This window comes from Aphis gossypii, chromosome 3 (genome assembly GCF_020184175.1).
Source record: "Aphis gossypii isolate Hap1 chromosome 3, ASM2018417v2, whole genome shotgun sequence".
NCBI classification, from domain to species: domain Eukaryota; kingdom Metazoa; phylum Arthropoda; class Insecta; order Hemiptera; family Aphididae; genus Aphis; species Aphis gossypii.
Genome location: NC_065532.1, coordinates 27,304,864 through 27,330,695, shown reverse-complemented (window position 1 = coordinate 27,330,695; position 25,832 = coordinate 27,304,864). Strand labels below are relative to the sequence as shown.

At 28.9% G+C, this 25,832-nt stretch overlaps 2 protein-coding genes across 3 annotated transcripts in view; both read right to left on the bottom strand.

Moving 5' to 3' along the window:
• LOC114123317 (ion transport peptide-like) overlaps positions 1–7,339 on the bottom strand; it is an 87,157-nt gene extending 79,818 nt beyond the window's left edge. The window contains exon 1 of one of the 2 annotated variants that reach the window (XM_027986251.2): positions 7,203–7,339. In XM_027986251.2, the coding sequence (XP_027842052.2) occupies positions 7,203–7,274 (72 nt within the window). In that variant the 5' untranslated portion in view covers positions 7,275–7,339. The remainder of the gene's footprint in view (positions 1–7,202) is intronic. The other variant, XM_050204748.1, reaches the window with a different exon arrangement.
• Positions 7,340–12,840: 5,501 nt separating this feature from the next.
• LOC114123321 (zinc finger SWIM domain-containing protein 5-like) overlaps positions 12,841–25,832 on the bottom strand; it is a 56,881-nt gene continuing 43,889 nt past the window's right edge. Inside the window, exons 9-16 of the mRNA XM_050204903.1 lie at positions 20,626–20,870; positions 20,028–20,179; positions 19,772–19,935; positions 19,333–19,480; positions 19,042–19,160; positions 18,419–18,637; positions 17,950–18,148; positions 12,841–16,489 (exon numbers count right to left, since the gene is read on the bottom strand). Of these exons, the coding sequence (XP_050060860.1) occupies positions 16,128–16,489; positions 17,950–18,148; positions 18,419–18,637; positions 19,042–19,160; positions 19,333–19,480; positions 19,772–19,935; positions 20,028–20,179; positions 20,626–20,870 (1,608 nt within the window). The 3' untranslated portion in view covers positions 12,841–16,127. The remainder of the gene's footprint in view (positions 16,490–17,949; positions 18,149–18,418; positions 18,638–19,041; positions 19,161–19,332; positions 19,481–19,771; positions 19,936–20,027; positions 20,180–20,625; positions 20,871–25,832) is intronic.

Below are 25,832 nucleotides of genomic sequence, written 5' to 3'. Positions count from 1 at the left end.
ATACTATTAGTTTGTATGATTTTGTTTTCTCTACACATTTAATTTACTGATTAGTTAAAAGTTGACCAAGTTAACCAAAGTTAACCAATCTCACTCTGATTTTGGTAAGTGATCAGTGATCACACTTCAAGGTCCAAAATCCAATTATTCTTTTTTTTTTTTATAACATATTTGTATTTAGGTACACAATATAAATATTAATATTATAGGAATTTAGTCTTTACTGAAAAGGCTAAGACTAAACAAGTAGCAAAAAGGCTGTTTCAGGAAATTGGTATTTTACGGTACCTAAAGAAAATGTTAGAATGGTCATGATGCTAACTAATAACTATACTTTTAAAAACTCATAGTTTAGAAGTGTAATATAAATCATCGTCGAGAAGTATGAAATGACATTTGCTTTTAACAATTAAACACCCTCATTTTCCGTTTGTTACAGCAGTTAAAAGATTTATTTTTGCTTGGACAGAAGAGCCAACTGCTATAATATTTTTTATAAGACTTTCAGAAAACTCTATAATGAAACTATAAAATGCTTTTAGGTCAAGATTTCTGATCAAACTGTGTTTACTATTCTTATTAAATATTAAAAAGACAAAAAAATTTGATTAGATTGATGGGAGATGAACAACTTATGAAAACTTAAAAAATTAAATTTTAAATTTTGTGTTCAAATCATGAAAAAAAAATTTGTAGATTATTTAACTAGAATACATTCTTAAAACATAAAAAAAAAAATCAGCACAATGAAAAAACAAAACACATTGGGAAAACAATTTTCATCGTTTTCGTCATTAAAATCATATTTAGCTGAATTTAAATGGAATTTAAATGTACAAGAATTTAAATTTACTGACATTTTAAAAACTATCAAAATACAAAGTAATACAGACATGATATTAAATATAGTTATCAATGAATCATGTTAAGAAGAAACATTTAATATTTGTATAAATTACATCATTTATCATTGAACATAACACAACTTTTTAATATTTGAATTAACATATTACATTTTATGTATCAAAAAACTATATATAAGAAACTAAATGATTTGTAAAAAAAAAAAATAAGTTAGTTAGTTAAAATAGGAAAGTGGCAAATTTTGGTAGTCATGGATAACAGGATTGTGACGTTTCATAAAATAAGGTGATCTCGTATAACAGGAAAGTATCTGAATATCTAACTTAATATGATAAACATAATATATTGTTACACCTAGGGTGTAATTCTTCGATTTTGTCAAAGACTGGTTTTTTAGAATAAAATTTACATTTTTTCCTAATTCCTTTTGTTATTTTTTTCAAAAATACGGGACGATTTAATTTTTGTCTTCTAAAATACCAACTAGATCCAATACATTCATCAATCCACTTAGAGCCAAAAAAATAAAATTAAATTTTTAAGATAAACAACACCATTAGGAAATAATTTTTCTATAATTTAAATGGGATTGGAGTACTCTCAAATCCCTTCTTCGAAAAAAAAAAAATAATAATAAAATTATATAATATTGATCGAGATAACTGATTAGTAAATTTTAAAATGTGCATAGTCTGCTGTATTACATGAAAATATATATGTCTAACATGCTTTTTATAAAGTATAATAGATATCTTATAATAGATGATAGTGCTGTTAACTTAAATTACATTATTCATTATATTGTATCTTCTTGTCTGAGTGAAATTCACAAAATATAATTTATTATTGTATCATATAAGTATATTAATATTATAGTTTGTAGTTATTAGTACTTTATATTAAATTATACTGGGTGATTCACTTGCTTACTTTTACTTATTTTTACCTATTTTTTAAATTTATTCAAATTTAGATTTTTTTAACTTTATGAATACTTAATTAAAAACTCCACAGTAAAGCAAAAGCAAACATAATTATTAAAACGAGAACTAGAATTTTTTTATAAATTATTAAGCAGATGTGATATACGGAATCGAGTAGATATACTGCATAATTAGTACAAATGTGCTATGATCATTATTTATCATAAATATATTGTATGCGACTTTTTCTTCTGTAGTTCTATTTAACATTAAATTAATAATGCTTTCTTATAGATAAGATTAATAACTGTACAATGCTGTTAATTCATTAGTAGATGATTAAAATTTGCATTTTTGGCATTTTTAACTACAAGGAATAGTCGATAAAAAAATTTTAAATCAATATTATGTTGATTGTACTCAGAAATCAGAATTATCTATAATTAATGATTTTTTTTTATTTCTATTGGAACATTTGTATAATAGATAATCATATAGCTAGTATAATCAAATACTTATATAGTACATACATTATATATGTGCGAGTATTAATATTTGTAATGATATAATTAATAAATAAGTAAGTCTCACGTGTATTCTATTATATATTGATAACTATTTTACGTAATATACTTCGTAGAATTGTATTTAATTATTTTAAATGTATAATAGAAAATTTTGAATTTATATTCGAATAGAAATGAGTAGTAATAAGATTAAGTAATTGTTTAATTGCGTCATTATAAATACACTTTTAGATAAAATTAAAAAAAGAATATGGAGTATTATGTATAAATACCTAATATTAGTGATTGATAGCATTTATATAAATATTGTAATTTTGAGTATAATTGTAAATACAAAATAAATGATGCCTTAAAATAAGTAGGTAAGTACTACTATATAGCTATATTTATATTACTGAATTACTTTCTAATCATGCAGACTTGGGTAATATTCCGAATACTTTTTGTGAAGTATTCCAAATACTTGGAATATTAATATTATTATTATAAAGTATTCGAATATATATTTTGAATACTTTTTTTTAAGTATTTGGAATATGTATTTAAAATACTTTTAAAAAGTATTTTACTCAAGTCTGTAATCATGTTGTAATAATTCATTAAAAACTAAATACTTATTGTATCGAATTATACATATTTTTTAACTAACAAATTAATTTTACATAATACGTAATAAATATTTTTTTAAGCAACAACGGTAAGTACCTATATTAAAAATATTATTCAATGTGTATTATAATATTATATACATAAAACTAATAGTATAGAATGACGTGCGGTATCGTAATATTTGTATCCACACAATTAACGTTTTAGTAACTGGTTTTTTTTTTTTTTTTTAATTATTATTTATTTAATGTTATTATCTTGAATTTAATGAAAAATGTAATTTATATAATTTGAACAAAGTATTATTTTATAATATTATTTAATTTTTTATTATTTTGGACTAATTTGTCTAACAAATAAAATTTGGTACTTTTTTAATCCATAAAAATCCTACAAAATTGATAATTTTAAATTTTTAAATAATAATTAATATGAGAACCAAAAAGAAAAAGGAAAGTAAATCATCACTCTGCTATATTGTATACAGGAGTCAAGTATATCTCGTTATTGAATAGGTCACTATAATGGATGTTTCAAATTTGAATTCAATGATAAATTATTGGATAGGTACAACATATGATTCTGAGCGAAAACAGTTTGTTAGTTTCTTATCATATAAATATATCGCTACTATGGTAATTTATTCTACTATATGTAATACGGTATAAATACGCAATATGTACCTATATATTATACCCAATATATTTAAATTTTGTTTCAATAATAATAAAAAAATACCATGTATTTTTGAATAATAGTAAATTGTGTGATGCTTATTTCCATATTATATAAACGTAAATATACATATTAGGTAGTAAAAATGATTGTTAATGATTTAAAGATTTTGTGCATTCATGTATCATATTATATATTGCATTTTTCATTATTTATAAAGCATAAAGTCACATGCCCATCTAATTTTACAAAATACAAAAATAAGTATAATATGTTTAATAAGAACTTATTTTTTTTTTTTAAATGATTGTTCCATCTATTGAAAAGCTAAAAATATTTAAATATTTATCTTAATAAGCTTAATTTTTTTAATTTTACTGACCAAACTTCTAGTTATAAAGATACAATAATTAATATATTAATACCTAATTCAAATACATCAAAAACTACAAAGAAAACGAAAAACACGGTTTTAATAGTTTTTAACTAAAAAAAAAACCAAACATCCGTATTAATATTATAATGGCAATAAATAACAACAACAAACGATGAGTAACTTTACTTTCATATAAATGAGGTAAGTAATAGTAATGTGGGTAATAAATTTGAAATTGACAATAATATCATAAAATAGAATTTTATACAAAACGGAAACCTTCGATTGAAATTGTAGGTATTACGCATTGGCGCCTACTGAATGAAGAAAAAAAAATAAAAGTCTTCTGTGTCCTTCAATCGATTATTATCTATATCTTGGCCGTGTAAATATTATATGATATTGTTTTTGTGTCAACGAAGCATCCGCCGTCACGGCAATTCATATAATAGGTTTATATATATATATATATATTATAATTTATAATTATACACCTATATATTTACGATAAATACATAAATATAATATGTATTAGGCACGGATTCTTCCTTGTTGTTTGCATATTTATTATTGTTATTTTAATATAAAAAATTATAAGCATTTTTTTATGCACGCGTTTATCAGATCATTATCGCATATACACATACTACACATAAACATTATTTTACACACAAACTATACTCGTTTGTACAGTCATATAGATATAATATGTATTATATAATATTAAAATCTGCAATAGTCTAGTGACTTTATCGTAAAAGATAAGCAGACTCGCAGTTCAAATAAAAATATTTACATCGGAAGACCAAAAACAAATTCAAATAAAAAAAAATAAAAAAAACAATACGGAAATAGTGATTCAACATACACCTGACGTCATACGTTATAACCTGTCTGGACCTGTCTATACTGTGATTTCAGCTTCTTGGACTATTCCACTATATAGGGAGTTAATCTTAGGGTGTTATCAATTTATCATCAAGTATATTATTACACTACAAATGAAAATCTCTATAACTATATATTATATATTATAAGCCATAAAGAACTACAGTTGTATTACTGTTTCAAGTGGAACCACCTGGGGACAATCGTACAAAAATTAACAGTACTGCATTAACTGAATGATATCTTCGCTTATTAATATTTAAAATGGACTAAAAGGACACTTATATTAAGAAATAAAGTTTATCACTAGTAATGGGGTGTAATATCGCAGCTGGTAATCATTAAAGTCTGAGATGAAAATGCAATGGTTTGTATGATATAATAAATTATTTAACTATATATATTCAAACACATTTTAATATCAAGTATACTGAAAATTTAAGTCTTTATAATAAAATAAAATTACACATACGAACATTAAACTGAGAATAATTTTTTTCGAGTCGCTGCTATTAATCTATGAATTTTTTTTATTACATAATGATAAAGTTGAAAAAATGTTAATAATAATATATATTAATAATTGTATTAATAATTATTATGATCAAACGGATCAATTGAAAAATTGTAAGTTTGTATCAAAATGTTAAATAAAATAAATAATAACTCTACCTATAATAAATATGTACCTATTTATTGGTTGAATCTGGTCGATGTTTCGAGGACATTCGGTTACCCTTTATGCATTTTTACCTAATATGTAAATGACGTATAACGTTTGATTAAAACAAAAGAAAATCTTTCCAAGGTCACAATACGATTTAAAATATTAATTTAATTATTATTCTCATAGCAATAGTTATACACCCACAAGTAGACCAATAGATACAATTGTATAAATTATCTACCAAAATAATTTCCTATATTCGTTCATAACGTTCATAAATACAAAATAAATTGCCAAGATAATTAAATAGACTAGGTTAGGCTAATAACATAACAATGTACAAAAATGCATATATAATATTATGCTAGGTATTGGAATACTTGTGAAACCAGAATTTTTCGTGACTAGTATTTTTTAGTTGCATCTTTTGAAGCAACTGAGATTTTTTGAAAACCAAACTGTGAGTATCGTAGGTAATAAATTATTTGATTACATTTATTTTGGCTAAAGATTAAAAAAAATAAAATAAAAACTGTTGGAACATTAATTAAATATTTTTTTTTTATTATATAAAGTGAGTTTGGTAACTTATTTAGGAAAGCTTCAAATTAATTTTATATCCACTCTACTAATATTCTGACTGAGAAGTCTCTGGGTTAGTACCAAATTAAAATTTATCATTATACATAAAATTAGGCGTAGGTTAGATGATTGAGTATGAGTGATTAGTGATGTATGACGATTTATATTAATAAATAGAATATTTAAAAAGAGCTATTCTTTGATTATTTGTGCGTTCCTTGTTTCTATAGGTAGTATATATATATATATAATTATGTATATTCATATCATTAATTATGACTTGCCGCCTAGCTATATTATATAAGAATATGTAATACTAGTATACTACTTAATTTTTTTTTATGACACTGAATATAAAATGCCCGTGAGAAAATCAGAGCATAAACAGGTTGAGTTATACCTATGCAGGTTTACGACGCAATTTTCTGTTGGTATATTTTTTTATACATTAATTCGTTGGTATTGTTTAACCTATACTAATTGTCGTGAGGAGGGAAAATTGTATTCCCACAATCTTACTTTTTTGTCCTAAAGTATAATATATTATAATTTATATTTAGATATACTATTATATTAATTTTATCTCTACCAATGAAATTAGTCAATAATCTCAATTATTATAATAAATAGTGATTATTGTATTATAACTTATAAGATATTTAAACCATCTAACCACTATGTACCTTCACTATATGCTGATTTTTATTACATTTATAATTTACGTTCAGTTAAAAAAATTGCAAATAAACTTGAAATTCGAAAGAGTTGAATTTGTCAATAAACACAGATTTTAGGATCACCTAAAACATATTTTTCATTTTTTTTTTTTTTATTTATATAGCTTCCAGTTCCAGACTATTTTTTATTTTTTGTATATTTTTCATTTACGTTTACTTTTTTAAATACTAATGAAAAAAAATAATAATGATGTTGTATAAAAATGTCAAATTGTCAGTACCATTTACAATATGATTAGAATAAGTTAAGTGCGAGTTTGTGCAGTTTTTGTCAATTAGGGGGAAACTTAACTCAATAAATATCTTAGTCAGACTATACATGAAAACTGAAAATATTATGACTAATTTACTAACCTTGCATTCTGTTATCCGACGTACAATTCTATAGGAAACAAGCACCAAAGGTTTTCGGACTGGAGATAACATTTTCGGCTAAATTGAAGAAATCGTTGACTTTTAAAACCACACACTTTCGATAATATACAGGAATAAACCACACTCATTTAATAGATTAAAACCGCACAATTTTTAAAATTGTTGTATCCAAAAACCGCACTTTGATTTAAAAAAATAAAAATCGCATACTTTATAATTTATATATATGTTAATGAATACTTAACAATTTATAAATTTATTCAAATAAAAAAAATATTTATACGAGTATTCAAGTTAAAAAAAAAATTACTCTTAATTTTTCGCATTTAAAATCGTCAAGTAATTAACACTTGCCCCTTTGACCTTTATTACTAACGATAATTTTAAAAAGTATTATACTTAATTAATAGTGCTTGAATTTTAAAGCATAATTAACAACTAAAAAAGTACGATTGTTTTAAAAAAGTTAAAAAGAAGCATATTTATTTTTAAAAAAGCAAAAAAAAAATCATGACCAAAAATTAACATGAACTAGTTATAAAAATGAATAAAATAATTTGAAACATAAATTTTAATTAAAAAAAGAATTAACTACCATGTATTTCCCTAGATTTTCAGTAGTGAAACTGACTATTGTCCGATAGAATATTTTTATATGTAGAAAACGAACTCTCTACATTTGAAGTGATCGGTGAGTACTTCATACAAGAGGTTTCAAATTCTACACTAAATCTTACATTTTGGAATGGTCGATATCAATGTCATAGGCATACTGACTGTATGGGTACTGCAAGCTGTAATGTAGATCGATAAATGTGTAACATTTAATAAACAAGTCGATAACGATAACAATAATAATCCAATATCCGCATTCTGGGTTTTTATATTTCTTAATAATTATTATTTTTTTATTACAATAGCATAATAAACATTTAAAAAATCCACAGCTGGATTAATTGAAAAAAAGCAATAAAAAAAGCTACAAGGCGTGAAATGAATTTATGTATAAAAATTCGATTTCTATCTCATATATTATAAAAATAGAAGCTTATGCTTTAAAATTTGAGCCTTACGAATAAAAAATATTTAAATAAACAAAAAATCACTTACGTTTAAACCACTATATTTCTGTAGATATATACAAGATCGATTAATAACGAATGGCGACTTAAGTCTTTAAACGTGTTAGCATGATATTATTGCAGCATAATATCTTATTTTATCCATTAATTAGTTCATAGTTGGCAATAAAAGAAGTATGCGGTTTTAAATTTAAGGTATTTTGTTCTATAATGACCGATAAAGTGTGCGATTTTGGTCTATCGGTCTTTTTCGGGTCGAAATCAAAAGTGTACGGTTTTCGGATGGAGCCGAAAAAAATGTATCCAGAGGTTAGATTAAGTAATTTAAACTATTGTATTCTATTATATTATAGTAAACACACGCACTCGAGGACGACAATCGACAATGCGGAAATGGTTTGACGGCACTAAAAAGACTGACTGATGTGAAATAACATGGTTACCCGCTCACAAATGCCTAATACAGGTTTTCATTATACACGCTCGCGAGTACTGGAACAGACTTCAAAACGATTCTCAACGGTCAAATTAGTAAAATAGTGTAACGACTCTGGTATACCAAATGCTTACCGCGGATACCGCGGTTATCCATAGTACCACAACTTACCAACCACAGCAAAGGGTTTCCATGCACATGCCACATACCCATGAACGTGTATTATGGAAATCTGCTTTTGTGTATAATATGGTTAGTGCGGTCGCTATCTGACAATATTCACAGTGGGTTTTTAGAACTTATCTGTATTTCGTCGAAAAACGATATTCGAATATTCATATTAGGATTGAACGGTTCGAAGAAAAATTATTTATAAACATTTTGATCATTATTACGTATATTCCTAATTATAAGAACCAGTTTTATTATTCATAAATTATTAAATTCAACATTGTATCCATACTTAATAATATATGATTGATATATTTTATTATTATAGTTTAATGCTTTAATGCGGTTAACCATAGCAGTTCAGACTTAAATAATATTATGTACATATTCGCGGAAAGAATCTAATGACATTAGTTTTCTCTAATTGTATGCCAAATGTACCTTAAACGATTACAATCGACGATATTATTTTTTCTGATCGATTTTACATGGACTATTTCACGTTGTGATATTACCATGGCAATCAAATAATAACAACAATTTAAAAAAATGAAATTAATGTTATATATGAATAATTTCGCGTTTCCTTAATTGTTCTTAGCAACTGATTTATAATATAATAATTATACAATACTATAGCAATCAAAAAAAAAAATTTACACTCAAAATCTTATTACAACATTTTGTCGTAACCTAACCGATGGTTAATATAATTATTATTTATTGTACTACCATGGCAACCTAAGTGATATGGTTTTTTTTTTAATAATTATAATATGAAAAACATTTATAACAATTTTATGATTCAATGTTTTTCTGTGTAACGGAGTAAATATCAAATAGCAGTTGTAGTAGCATGCTATAATTTTTAATTTTTTTTTAGAGTGCAGGATATCTGTAGCATTTATATCTTGTTCGCGACTACTATGTACTTGTTTTTATCGCGTTGTATAATACACCGGAATTATGGTATGGTATTTCATTACTGTTTTAATAACTGTATGAAATTCGAATACGTTTAAACAGCAGTCCTATAGACATTTTATTGGATTTTCTTCAGTTTAAATAATAAATACAACTCTACATGCAAAACTCTATAAGAGATAATACGATAGAATCGATAGATATATAAGTTGGCATACACACGACTTGCATTTATATTACATTAACCTTCATTTCGATTTTAGTTTAAATCATATCGTTACGGTCTATATAATATTATTATTATTGAAACATCGATCTCGATAAATACATAAGTAATCTAGACCGAACCGATATGAGGACAACGTGCCGATTTGTACGTCACTACAGTTATAACAAACAGTGTTATTTTTCTTAAATCTACCCATACACACTTAGGTATTGTATGTATCCGCTTCATATGACTATATGAGTTTACTTTTTTAATAGACAAATCTTAAGCGGTTGTGAAAAAAATATCATTACTGTAGTAAGTATACCTATAATAGGTATTATTTGTTTTGTCTACTTTTCGTTTTCCACTTTATAAGTAAATTGAATAATATAATATTATATTTCTATAATGGTCGCCCGTCCGCGAGACAATTATCGAAACAAACGAAACTCACGGCGCCATCTACCGACCGGCAAATAAACTTACGTCACAACTGCATGGCGTGACGTCTGGCGATTGGCAAGATTGGTTTAACTAGTTTTCTATTTCAGGTTTTCGGATATTTTTTTCTCTATGGTCAAACCGTGATTAATGCTTATATTATTTGATTGAAAATAATTTCATACTGAATTTTCAAGTTTCCCTTTAACTTGTAGGGATTGTTGCAATTTTATTTGTCCAATATAATTCACTCGTTTTAAAAACGTTGGAACACATAGCACTACAAACGCGTTTTAAAAACATTTTTTTTTTTTTTTTTTTAGTACATACGTATTTACAGCATATGAATTACGATTGGATTTAAAGTGTAGAATATGTAGAACAATAATATACGTACGTGGAAATGGCAGCTATCAACAGGTCTCGCTAGGATACCTACTTCGATACCAAAAATATATTTACTCAATAATAAAAGTTATTGTTTTACGAACATAAAGTAGGTAAAAAATCCTCAGTAACACAATTAAACCAAATTTTTAAATTCACACTATATTCTTTCCACTGCTAAATCCAAATTACTCAAAGTGACCAGATTTACGTTATTAAAGTACTTTGGTAGTAGGTATACATTTAAAAAAAACATTTTTTTTTTTTTTTTTTTTCATGAATAAATTGCACACTACATGTGTAAGCTTGGTTATGAAATTCACACAATTATCTTTACCCCATACAATTATGTAAAATGATAGACAAACATCTATCAACAGTTGTAATCTACATATTATTCTGATAAAAAAAAATATTTTTAAATTTTTATTTGTGAAAATAAAGTACACCATTTTTGTGAACATTCGTTCACGAAAACCTAGTTTTTATTTCACACGATACCTTGTTCTAAAATTTATAAAATATTAAACATAATTTTTGTACTCGAAAATAGATAAGTAGGTTAAGTTTCCAAAAAACATAATTGTAAATTCTACACCTAACCTCAATGTAAAATAATATAACAATAGTGTAGCACGGCGTGTCGTATATGCAATATAGGTACATTGTTACCATGGTAAATAATACTAAGTTCTACTTTTAAGTCTTAATAATGTTCAATGTGCCACATATCGCGTATCTGTTCCACACTTATAATCAGTTATTACTTAAATATTACGACAATAATTTACAAATTTATAATTTTTTAATTCTGTAATTTATTGATTTTATAATACATTATTGATGTAAAAATATTATCAATGATTTTTTTTATTAAATAAAAAAGTAACAGAATATCACATATTATACATTTATTATACGTATATTATATTATTGTATGTATTTATTTAAAATTTTAAAACTAATAGTACCTACCTATATTAGTCATGTATAGACTACACATTTAATACTATACAAAACATTTTCTTTCTGAGAAAAGTGGGTAGGCCTATGATAGTCTTGATGGGAAGAGTGAACATAGAAATAAGTTCCTCATCATGTGTGCATTACACTGTGCAATGTTATAACTTATAGTTCATGTTCAATGTTGATTAATAATATTAGGAATGTATGTACTATATATAACTCTTCATTTTCCAAATTCAAAATAACTAGTATATTGTGTTAAATAAGCCAGATTAGGCAAAAAAAAAAAAATCCAAATAAATAAATTTAATATATAAAATGAGTAACATTATTGTATTACTTTTCATAAATAAATATTTAAAATGGCAATAAAAAATACTTAAGTGAATCTAAAGTAGGTATAGTATAAAATTGCATATATTAAAGCTTCTGTTACTATTTTCAGGTAAATAAAACAAAAATATCTATCAAATTTGGTACTATTTAAATAAATTTAATATTGTTTTAAAAATTCACATAGTTTACATTCATTCATTCATTTATTGTTATAACTTATATTAATTAATGTATGTTAGAATAAAATTTAATCCATTGATCATTTTTATCTATGAAATTGATTTTATGTTTGGATGATTTATTATAAATATGTATATTTTACACCCTTTATCCATTTTATCCATTCAGTGATGCAACTTTTATACTGTATTCAAGCATTGCATTAGTACAAACATACCTACTTGTCTGATATATGATACTAAAGAATAATAATTTATATTGAAAAATTATAAATGTACAATTAAAATAAATAATACATTCCAATAGGCAATATAGCAATATCAATAAGAAAAAAATCTAAACTATTGTCAATATTTTCAATGTCTTGTCTTGATAGTATTTTTTAAAAGTCATCAAAATTAATCTTTTATACAACATATTTACAGGAATTTGATTTCAAAGGATATACGTCATGTTTTATATAATAAAGTAACACTTTTATAATTGATTCACATTTTATATTTGTTTTTATTTTTATTTTATTTTTTACTTTCACCTAAAACTAAAATAGATACACAGGATTATTTCACAAAAAAAAAAAAAAAATATATATAATGATAATAATAATAATGATAATAAAGAAAAAAAGGAAAAAGAGAATCCATCCGCTTGTAGCATTTTCATAATTGTAAACTGAGATCTTAATAGTAATATGTAGAAATGAAAAAAAAATATATGTATAATGAATATGTTTGTATACAGACTTAATAATTGTAAACATAAAATATATCAAATACAATACAATATTGAGTTGCTACAAAAATTAAAAACTAAATCACTGAAATAATGGGATGGGTGAACACCATTCTGGTTTAATACAATTTTAAAGCGCAATTACATTAGCTATGGTACCTAATTGATAATGGGTCATAAAATACAATTCTTTTTAGTACAAAAAAAAATATATATATATATTTATATTTATAATTATATATTTACCATATTATAATATATTTAAAATTATTTAGGTACTTTTTCTACTAAGTACCTAAAACATACATCAGTCATTAAAATATCATATTTTTTTCTTCTCCTTTAATTAGATAATACACAATATAGTACATAACTAACACTATGATTTACTTAAACTATTTATTGATTTTCTTTATAAATTAGTACTGTATATTATATATTAATGAGGGTACCATAGCAACAACTATCTTAAAAAATAATATTTTATATATAGGTGGGCATAGTTCATTTAGTGTAATGATTGGAAGTTCATTTATTTCATCAATACAATGATATATCATAATTCATATAACAAAATGCATACATTATAATTATACGCATAATTGTAACATTTTTCAATCAATCCTTAGATTAAATATAGATTATATATAACCTATGATCGATTATTTTCTTTTCTAATTGAGCAAAACCAAAAAAATATAAATTTATATTAAAATTAATATTTTAATATATATATATTTATATATATAAATATATATACACATTTAAAATAACATCAGTTACAAAATAGAAACAATAAGTCGATTTTTCCAAACAAAATTAGGCCTAAAATTATTAGGTAACCTATTTTTGTACAATTGATTTTTTTTCATTTTTTTTTTTTTTGTTTTTACTTTTTGATAATATATTTCTTTTAAAACTAAAAGATAATATTATGTATTGGTCTTAAAAAATATACATAAGTATTTATAGTATAATACTTACATACTAACATACTATACATTATTTTACATAATTGTAATTACACATTATTAAAAAAAATGTATTTCTATATCTAATAAGTAGGCTATAATTTATAAATAATAATAATAAAAGAAAAATAATTAACTTAGTGAACTATTTACGGAAAAAAACACACTTATAGTAGTTTAAAACTTTAAAATATCATAAACAAATTCAAAATATTTAAAGCTTAAAAAAAAAATACAACACAACAGTCTTGAGTTACAAAATAAATAAAAATAAAAATTATTTTTTTTTAAATAAAATATATTATATTGCTTTGGTGAACATTCGGGTCCAATTCATCATTGTTTAATGACCTCAGAGATGAGGATTTATTTTTATTTTGTAACTACAACTGTTTATTCTAAGACTTAGGTTACAAATATTTAAAAATATAATATTCTAGTGTTTTTTCAGTATAATTTGTAAAATCACACACTTTGAATACAAATCACACAAAACCACGCAAAAATAATTTCGAAAACAAAAAAATAACAAAAAAAAGTAATAGATTCTGATTGCACAAATACATATGGGTAACATACACTTAATATGCATACTTAACTGTAAATTGTAAATGCAAATGTAAAAGGTAAAAATAATAAAAATAATAAATTTAATTTTAAATAAAACTTATACAAAAATGTACATTTATTTATTATTGTATTCGAAGCTTGAGAAAATGTAGGTCCTTGTTTTTTATAACGCGTGTAGTTTCTTGATATTAAGATAAACAAAACATTTTTAATGACAAACGATGTCGTTGGAACTTATAAATTTGTCAATTAAAAAATAAATAAACATAGAGATAAGTATGCGAGACTAAAATTGCTAGGAATTTATAAAAGTGCCAAACAAACCAACATTATTCATAAAAGTCGTTATTACAAAATAAAAATAATAAAAATAAATAAACGTTATTTTTTAATAAAAACTTAAATGATATTGCTCGAGTTCGTTTGATCCAATCACAGTCAACAGTTATAGAAATAAATAGATAAAAAAAATTATATTTTCGTATCATAAAAATCAATGGATTATAGAACGAAACAAAGTTCGTGATCTTCGCCTTTGTTTCGGTCCAATGATAGTCATAATAAACTACAGCGTACCGACGGCCCCCTCAGTACAAATACAAAATAATAAGTTACAGTCATGGAGATTTGTCACTGCGCGGTAATCATGCTTAGCTGCAGTGTATATTCTATAATATTATACGGTGGAAGTAAATATCGGTTATTGTTATTATATCAGTACGATATGCGGGAAGTCAGACGAGGATTACACGTTGGTGGGAGGATGGGTGGTCATATTGCTCGTTTTATCATATTATTATAAACGTATGTTAACGGTTTGGCCGACCAATAAACGTCGAAATAAAGAAATAACAATAATAATGATTAATACGAGAAGTAAACGTTCGCGGTCGCAGTTTGTTTAATAGTTCACAATGATATTAGATATTAATAATAATGATTATAGTGGTAGTGGTGGTGTAACGTAGTGTGTTGGTGTGGTAGCTTTATAATTTTTTTTTTTTTTTTAATATAGGTAACTTCACCGATGATAACTTTTACTTCTTCTTTTTCTTCTTCCTCTATGATCGTTGTTTGGAACACGGCGCTTGCGGTTCGTCTGCGACCTTTTATTACGTAGTGTTTGGGCGAGGTGTGTAGCGGGTGCGAGTGCAACTTTCTATAATATCGAACACCAGAAAAGGGTCGTCGTGGTCGTCGCCGTCGCCGTCGCCGTCGAGGTCGTGCGTGGTATCGCGAATCGTGCGAAGTATATGAGAAATATAGAAATAACACGTCGTATCATAACATACGACAATAATAACAACAACAACAACAACAACAGAAACAACTTCAACAACAGCAACAACGACACCACTTGGTCGTCGACAACGGCAACGAGCGCGACGCACCCGACCGCCAACGGCACCAAATCCACCGCCGCACCGACGAAACGCGAGCGCGAGCACGGCGACGACATCATCTGCGAAAAGGCGTCGTCACCGCGCCGTGCCCTAGTCACCCGAACCGCTCTTTGACCAGGAACATGAGCTTCTTCTTGCCCTTGTACGCCAGCTTCATGTTGTCCAAAAGCTGGGCGAACTGAGCGTGTCCGTCGTGCGCCAACATGAACGTGTCGCGCGCCTTGCCCAGGAACTCGATGAAGTCGGCGTAGTGGCGCGGCGATATGTGCGTCAGCCGAGAGTGCGTGGTGTTGACGTACGCGGCGACGGCCGCCTCCAGCAGGATGCGGAGCGGAGCCCGTTCGTACGACAGACCTTTCATCATGCCGCACCGGGACGACCCGCCGCCGCCGCCACCGCCGTTGTTCCGGTGATGATGATGGTGATGGTGGTGATGGTGATGGTGATGGTGTTTGCCTGCAGACAGAAAATGATTTATCGATTTAGATTTTATAAAATTAGTGTAAGTATGCGATAAATTTCGATAAGAAAAACTGTGAAAACATATCGGATAGGAATATGATGGTTATAGGTGGGTCGTGGGTGGAACGCTCAAACCTAACTTAACCTCGTTAAAATTCCAATAGATTTCCGCCTTTGTAGGATGCACCTAAATTTTCATTCGAAAAATGAAGCGTACCTGCACCTTTAAAGGTCGGAAATCGAGTATAGATGGCTACTCTGGAAAGGTCATTTTATAAAAAGGAATTACAAGAGCAAGCGCTGTTCTAAACGACCTCTGTTCGGAATTGTTTTTTGAATTTATAATTGCTTATTCAAATGTTAATTACAACCGCTTTTCTGCGCCAAGTTTAAGGTATAGTTTACAATCAAACCTAACCCAGTTGATTTATTATGTTTTTACCACGCGATCGGAATAATATTAATATCTGTACAAGAGATAAAAATCGTATCGATTTTATATTTAAATTGATAGAATATATACGTGTATTCGGTACTTATGTACACGGAACAAAACTGAACATTTAAATAACTAAATAGATTTAGAGAGCCACACTTCAGAAAGTAAAAAGAACGTGTAACCAACATTATCCTAACTCGTTCTGGGTCTATTTAAGAGAAACCTTGTATTTGAATATCGTTTCAATTAAAAAGATTGATTTAAGTTGTTTGGCCAATTGACTTAAGTTTTTTATTGTGGATACATTATGGCTGGTATACTGAAATGATGAGTTATTCATAGTAATACCATGATTCAACGAACATTTTTAATTCAATTAAGTTTGGTAAAAATTGTAATATGAATTCTATGAAAAATAAATAAATATATATTCGTGTATAATGGTTGTTTAAATTGAAATCCAAGCATAATAAACAGATTCATTTGAAGAAGAAAAATGGCTGACAACTGGCCTCTTGTTAAATAGTTATTGTGTTCATTATTTATTTTAAAGATAGTTTAACTGAATTATTCATTTAGAAATTAGAATAAATATATAGACATAAAAAATAAGAACATACAACAAATTTAGGTACCTATTGAAAAATTTAAATTAAAATAACATACGGCGTAACTAGTATTTTAAATGCGTTATTTAAATTACTCACAGTAGGAGTAGGCCGGAAAACGTTTTGTTAAAATATGTCATTTCATTTAAAATAAATTTATTAGTTTAAATTCAACAAATTCTGTTTTCAAAAATTCATCAATCGATTAAAAATAGTCCAATTTTAAGGTTTGATGCGCGAAAATTGTGTAGGATATTAAGTACGTATATATTACATGCGCAAGTATTTATTTTATTAATGTTATATGACGACAAGGTATTTACGTATTGGATCGATTGTCGTCACATCGGAGAAACGTATATCGAAAAGACCAAATAGATATTATAAAAAACCCGCTTAGTGCTTACTGGTATCAGGTGGAGGTAGCGCGTGGGCACAAGTCATTCCGGGTGGTGTCATTGAACACCTGCGCAATATGTCTGATAGCACGGTGGCGCACTGTACGTTCTTCACCAACAATGGAATCATGGTGGCCAATTCATTTTTGCCCAAAGAGTGACTGAGCGCGCAGGCCCAGTGTATGTCGTTAATGGCTGGATGAGTGTCCTGAAAATAAGTAGGTCGTCAAAATAAGCTAATATAAAGTATATATAAATATATTATAATATATTATAATCGTTGTCAAAACGTGAAATCAAAAACTTGTGGTGGAGTACGCGATTTACATTTTGTTCGATCATTGATTGATAAATAAAAATTTAAATCGCTAAAGAGCTAGGTGAACTAGAATTTTTATGCGAAATCGGAGTATCATTGGGTCTGGGAGGTGTTGGTATTATTTTCTTTTTAAAATGTCTATGTTCTAAGAAAACGTACCTGGTTGTATGCTAAATGAACATTCTTCATTGCGAGCATAGCAAGTTTGTAAGCGCGGTTCGGGTATCCGCGGTGTTCCATGTAACGGGCGATCGTAAACAGTTGTGATGAGGTCATGATATGTGCTGCAGCATCCAATACTATCTGGTAAGCGGCTTCGAACGCAGTCGCGTCATTCTCACATAAAGTCAAAGCGTTCAGAGCGCAATTTGGAGGATCCTGTAATAATAGTAATAATCATAATTAATAAATAATACGTAATCAATAATAATAGATCCTGCACTGTATGAAATTGTGAATAATATAGGTACATACACATATATATTACAAGTTTATATATTTTGTGAGAAAATGTTATAATTTTTTTCTTCTTTAGTGTATGATCCAGTGACGAAAAATGTATCGGTATAAATTATGTTAAGTAATAATTAATAAGTGATTAGAAAAATTAAAATTATTTTGAACTTTATGTATCTACTAGATACAATTTTTTTAAAAGAGATGTTCTCACATAATATCTAATGCATAGACCATATTCTAATTCAATACAAATACGTATGATTACATGGTAGCCTATAAGTTTCTATGCACATAGCACATAATATAATGTATAGGATCCTTACTTTGGACGCGCATTGAAGTGCTAATGTACGAGCATAGCTCGACAGTTTTTCTTGATGTTCAAACGACAGGTTTAATCGGAGCATTGTACTGTGAGACATTATGGTCGTGGCGACTGGTCCTGTAAACACAAAAACACGTACGGTCAGCAACAACGAATGAATCGCGTTTTATGCGCATCATCCATAATATACACAATAAACAAGTATTATATTGTATTATGTATATTATGTGCTCGCTGCAATATCACAGCGTTCAAACTGATCAAGTCATATTATTGTATTATGACGTACCTGTGGCTTCGGTGGGCGTAAATAATTGAAACCAATTTTGCATAACGGAGGTGAGAGCGTCCATACCGACTTCTGTGGCGCACGTCACTAACCATCGGACCATTTCGCGTCTTCGCCAGTTCAACGATGCCAGCGTGATGCGCATTACCTTTGCAAAACATAATCAACCACACGTTATAAAACAGTACATTCAAACGTACACGTTATAAGTAAATACAATATATTGTTCCCAGTATTCCGGCTAAACCAAGTTTAATAGATATTTTTATGTACCGCATACCGTGGTACTAAATTACTACTATACTACTAATTCAAGTAAACGATAATTGATAAGTATAATAATAGCTAAAAGAAACAGACAAAACAACCCGCTGAAATCGATATGATTCTTATTTGGGAAAGTATTTCTAAAATATACTTGACCGGTGGTTGTACGCACTTGTAATCCGAGTTCGAAGGCGACGGTCAACAGCGGAGGATGTCTGGGCCCGTTCTCAGGCGTCGCAAAACGAAACGCGTCTTGAGCCAATTTGAAGAGATGTGACGAGCTGTGTATGTGTCGTTGTGCGGATTCTAGTACGGTTCTCAGTCGAAGTAATTCACCTGGTAAGGAAAACATAAAATAAAATAATAAATACTTGAAGAATTAAGGGAAAACTTATAAATATAATGACTGCTAAGTTAAGCAAACATACCTTTTGCGGCGCTCAGCATAGTAGACGCTAACGTGCATTGTTGCGTTTCGATGTGACCCAGCGTGAACCAACGTGGATAGCGGTTCAACATGACAGATGAAGGGTTACCATTTGGGTTATCAGAGTCTTCGTGGTCTTCCAGTATTGGTAATCTGTACGCACACATTTTATACGTGGTTAATAATATTATATATACATATTTAATATTTATATTTTAAAGACGATATCGTTCACGTCACGATTACACGTTATCGTAGAGAATCTATACTGATTTATGTATGCGATCTCTATACAACCCTTCTTGCTCATCTGACGATTCTTTCGATGGTATAAACGTATATATATACATAAACCTGGTACAGGCTTATGTATATATATGTTTATACCATCGAAATGAAACTTTATAAAATTAATTACAATTACATTAAAATTGTTTTTTTTAAATCGACATTTTGATGCCTCTTCACACATAATTATACTTTATCGAAACGAATGATCGGGAAATTCGCATATCGACAACAAGTGGTATACCAACCACACAGTACATAAACCGTTCAGTATTATGCTTATAAGTCTATAAATAATAATATGCACTCACCTCATGGCTCGTAATCCGACTTCATACGCCAGATCAGGGTAATAGTCTAGAAGGGCAACGAACAAGAAACGGGCAAACGTGTGCATGGGTATACTGTCTCTATGCACACCTAGGCCCAGGCCACTGGTCGGTCCACCGTCTAGAAGCACGATAGCTTGCCGGCGCAGAACTCCCACAAGATTCGTGTCCATGTCCAACTCTTGTAGTTTGGCAATCAGTCTGTCTTCTTGTTTGCACGCCTTCTCCTATTGAATCAACAGAACGAGACAAAAATATAATACAATTATAATAGATAGCTTATAAACAAGAATATACACTTTATAAAGCAGCTGCTATAGTATGTAGTTTATTTCACCGGAATCCCGATTATTTTATTTGTCACTTTTTTTCGTTTACGTTTTACAAACACACACCGACTACACGAAAATTACATTATTTGCGCAAGTATAATGTATATAATATGTGCGTGTATTAGTGTGTAAATTGTCGGTTTAGACGTCGTTGACGAGTATAATTATTTATAAATGTATAAATTTAATCTTTATTTGCATTTTTTCACACCGGTTTCTAACTCAACTTGGTGTAGATTTAATGCGTGTATTCATAAGACATCATTTCAACTACGCTGGCCACCAGATGACGTCCAACACAATACTTTAAACCGACGGAGAAAAATGTTAAAAATACATAATAATATATTATAATACATAAAGAAATGATTGATTCAAACATAGTATACAACAATATGAACCAAACACGCTGTACGCGTATCATATGACGTTGAATAAGAATAAACGTTTTCATTTAACGACAAAGAACATCCGGTAAAGAATTTATATTTTATTCAGTTTTCAAATGGCGTGAGGTGTGTCTACAGTTTTTGTAAACAGAAAATGTTACTATACACTCCGTCGCAGATGCGACAAATCCTCTGCAGTCTCTGGGCATTTTTTCTTTTGCGACAATTTTTTTTTCACCCCAACATCTGCACTGGTTTTTTGATGTCGACATAATGCCTATACCCACTATTCTCAACTACACTTTCAAAGACAGGTTATTATTCTTATTCCACCCCATATAGACATGTATAATCATCCATAATTCAAGTCATTTATTTTAATTTTAGATAAAAGGAAATAAGTTATTACTAACGGTTATAATCTCATAAACTACCAGATCAATTTTAATAAAAGTTATATCAATGAATTTCTTGACTGGGATGGTGGTTATTTAGCTACTTTCATCATGAATTTTGTTTTTGCTCACAAAAACAGAATATTTTATACATTATAATATATGTATAGGATTGCCATCAGTTACAAGAATAAAATTTAAAACATAAAAAATGGTTAGATTAGTGGATTTCCCGATCTCCCCGCCCTCCTTATATGTAGTTATAAGATTTTTTTTTTAATTAATTGTCTGTCATTCAAATGAACAACAAAGGTAATTTCATTAGGTTTTTTCTAGTTTAGAGACTCAAAAACTACTCTACCAATTATGACGAAAGTTAAGAGAGATTGTTCTTAAAGATATTAGAAAAGTTTAGATTTAGTAGACTGAACCGTTCAAAAATTTACCAAACTGATTGCACATCTCGATCGAAATAGTTGACAAAGCGATACGTACATCAATGACGATTTTCCCATTAATATTGATAGATAGGTAGCTACACTAGTACTATAAGATAGAGAGATAGAGTATATTATACTTCAATATAGCTGTATTTTATTTAGTTAATCTTTTCCTGGGCAAAGTCAAGTTATACAGTTAGAATTATATTAAAATAATGTCTATCACTCATTCACACACACACTTATATATTTATGTAAAATAGTTCGTGGTATTTACCCGTGTATCTATATAATTTAGCCTAATTAATATACGCTGTATAATGTTAAATATATAATGCGTACATTTAATTTACGAATTTAATTGTTAGCAAATAAATGTGCGGACGAGATATACCTACTTAAAAAAAGTATTAAAAAACCACCTTTGTAGTATACTATGATTCGAAACAAAATAATTGTACGTTTTACATCTAATAGTTTAATAACTACTCCTATACAAGTAGGTAATAAATAATACTCAAGGTTGAACACACACATTATACCTACCTAGCTGTATACCTAATTTTAAGTTTCACAAGCAAAATTGTTTTTTTGATACGACTGTTGTATGAGCTAACGACCTCGTTTTTTTTCAATTCGTACTTAATGCACAGTACTCACCCCTAAAATATGCATATAGGTCGTTTTTATAAGAAGCCATTTTTTTTAATTACGTCTACCGCGATGGTGTTTCTTTTTCATTTCGAGAAACAAAAGTACAATCTCATAATAATAAATATTAATGTTAATGTTTGAAAATTAATTTTCATACGCACCAAACTTTTAAATAGAAAATAATAAATAAATCATAATTATGCATGAAGATTGCTGTGACCTGGATTTATTGTCTGCGCGCACACGTAAAACATTTAATTATGAATTTCGGAATCAACTGTATTATTAAAAACTTCACCCTTTATATATTATATTAAAATTAATGTATTTTTTTTTCCTTTTGGTGATTGTCATTAATAAATGATGAGGCATCGTTATTGAAAAAGGACGACTTCGGCGTAACCCAATCGCGAGGGCATGGGAATTGATCGAAAAGTTTTTTATTATAATTTTTTTTTTATTTTTGAAATGGATTTAAAGCTAGGCAACTCTCCAATAACAACAACAGTGTAGTATATTATACACTGTGTAAAAACACATTTCTCGCTGAATTTTATGTGCGTGCCTTTATACATATACTAGGTGGGTCAGGTGCATACGACGTAGGTATATAGTGCCGACGAAGAGCGGAGACAGGTGTTGGTGTCCCGGTCGTTGGCGAGTATAGGCACCATATAATATTTTAGCGTATATACATAACCTACAGGTACGAAAATATTATTATTATGGCGAATTAATGGGAATTATTTCTATAGGCGTTTGACAGGTTGTGAGCGGTGGCGGGAAAACAGGTTAACTACACACGCGACGGCAATAACGGGTTGACTTCCATTTATTCGATTATTAGTACATATACCTACGACACTGTAGCTGGTCTAACTACGTCGCGTGTGAGTATATGAACACAGGAATTAGGAAACGGAACGCGTCGTTTTGCTCACCGAAAAGTCGTGTAGACGATCTCAAAATATCCCTTGCGTACGCATCCCTTGTCCGAATAACGATAATATAATCATAAGTATAATATTATGGTGCCTTTAATACAATAACTTTCACCGATTTTCAAATAATAATAATAACGACCGAGCACTCTTAAACGGTCGTGCGGCGTCTAAACACTCTAAACGACTATTATACACGCGCGTTATGTCCGTTGCGTAATGACTTAAGCATACGCACACGCACACACACAAGAATTTATACGTGCGTACAATATTAATCGAGCAATAATCGTACAGTGCTGGTGAATATTGCTGACCTCATAACGAAACCATAATATATATAACAGCCGTAAAACCGGCCTAGAGCCGTGAACTTTGAAACCTGTTCATGGGCGCGAGCGCGCTGCTGACCGCCGCGCCGTTTCGACACAGTGAACTTCTTACTCTTACCAGCAGTTACCTATTGCCGTATTATGTATAAGCGAGCGTACTACGCGTATCCAAAATCGTGTCCGTCGCCTAGCCACCACCCGACCGGCCGGTTCCGAGTGTATAATATATTTTAAAATAAAATAAAAACTATAAACGTGCACGAACAAAAAAATATTTATGGCGTAACAGTCGAACGTAATTTGTATGATAGTTTTTAAATATCACCACTAGGAATTTATCCTGATCGACAATATTGGCTCTTTATCTATTTACAAAAAAAAAAACAAGTATCTATACGGTGGAGACCACCGAATGGTTTTTATAGTACCCACCTAGAACCTCCAAAATATGAAAAACAAAATGTCCACTAAACATTTATACCGTCTATAATTGTAGACAATAAAATAGAGCTACACCCGTCTCGGAACGGTTTTAGGGTTGCAGGTCTGCGGGAGGCTCGTAAAGGAATGCACATCATACATATTATATTATAGGTATACGATATTTGAGACAGCGGGCGGGCCGACGAGTGAGCACAAGGGCTGTGTTATGCACGCCCAACACATAATATGCATTATACGTTTATTGTCCGAGTTTGAGTCCGTTTTTGCAGTAAAACATACGTCGCCGCCGCCGCCGATGCGCGATTACAGCTCGATAATCTATATAAGAAATCTGACGAAAACACATGACATTCGTCCATTACCGCCGCGTGCGTCGTCGTACTATATAATAAAAACCCCCTCGAGAGTGTGTGTGCCTCTAAACCTTTATACACCGTTCACAATACAATAATAATGACAATAATATAATATGTGTATACAGTGTTATATAGAAGCGGGCGCGAGCGTATACATATTTCATATTGTTCGGAGTACAGAACTGCGGCTGCACTGGTACAAGTTTTATAAGGAACTGGCAAAAATCCGTGTACAAATCCCCCATGCTGTGAAAATGAATAATAATAATAATAGTTGTACTAAATGGGATATGAAAAACGATGAAAAGAAATCGACCAACGCGCATAATCGCGTATTATGCGAGCTGGATGGCTGTGCTGGCTCTAGCCTTTTTACACATACACACATTATCGTACATAATATATATATATATTATATGCGTGTTCGAATCTTGACATATTTTCTACGTGGTTGGATATGTAATATTTTATTCCGTTTCGAATTCTATAGACGAAGTTGCAGAGAAGAAGAAAATAAATACAAACCTATACCTGCGAATATATCCACGTAAAATACTATACACATAATATAAAATACGATATTCTAGCGTACACGCACCCCTCGATAAATTTAAGCCAATATCAATAATTTATAGAAATGACAATACACACACACACACATATTTTATAACAAATATGTAATATCAATAAATCCAAATGTATTACACTTGTAGTCATTAATATGATAATTATTTTCTATCACGTATACAAATTTCGATTCGAAAATTGAGCACAATAAAATATACCTGAACTGTGTGCACTAACTATATAACTGAGCTTAAAAATATTAATAAAAACGAGATGGAAATAATTACGTTAGGCAAAATGGACAAACACAAACAGCATATACATTGTGTACTCAGCGCG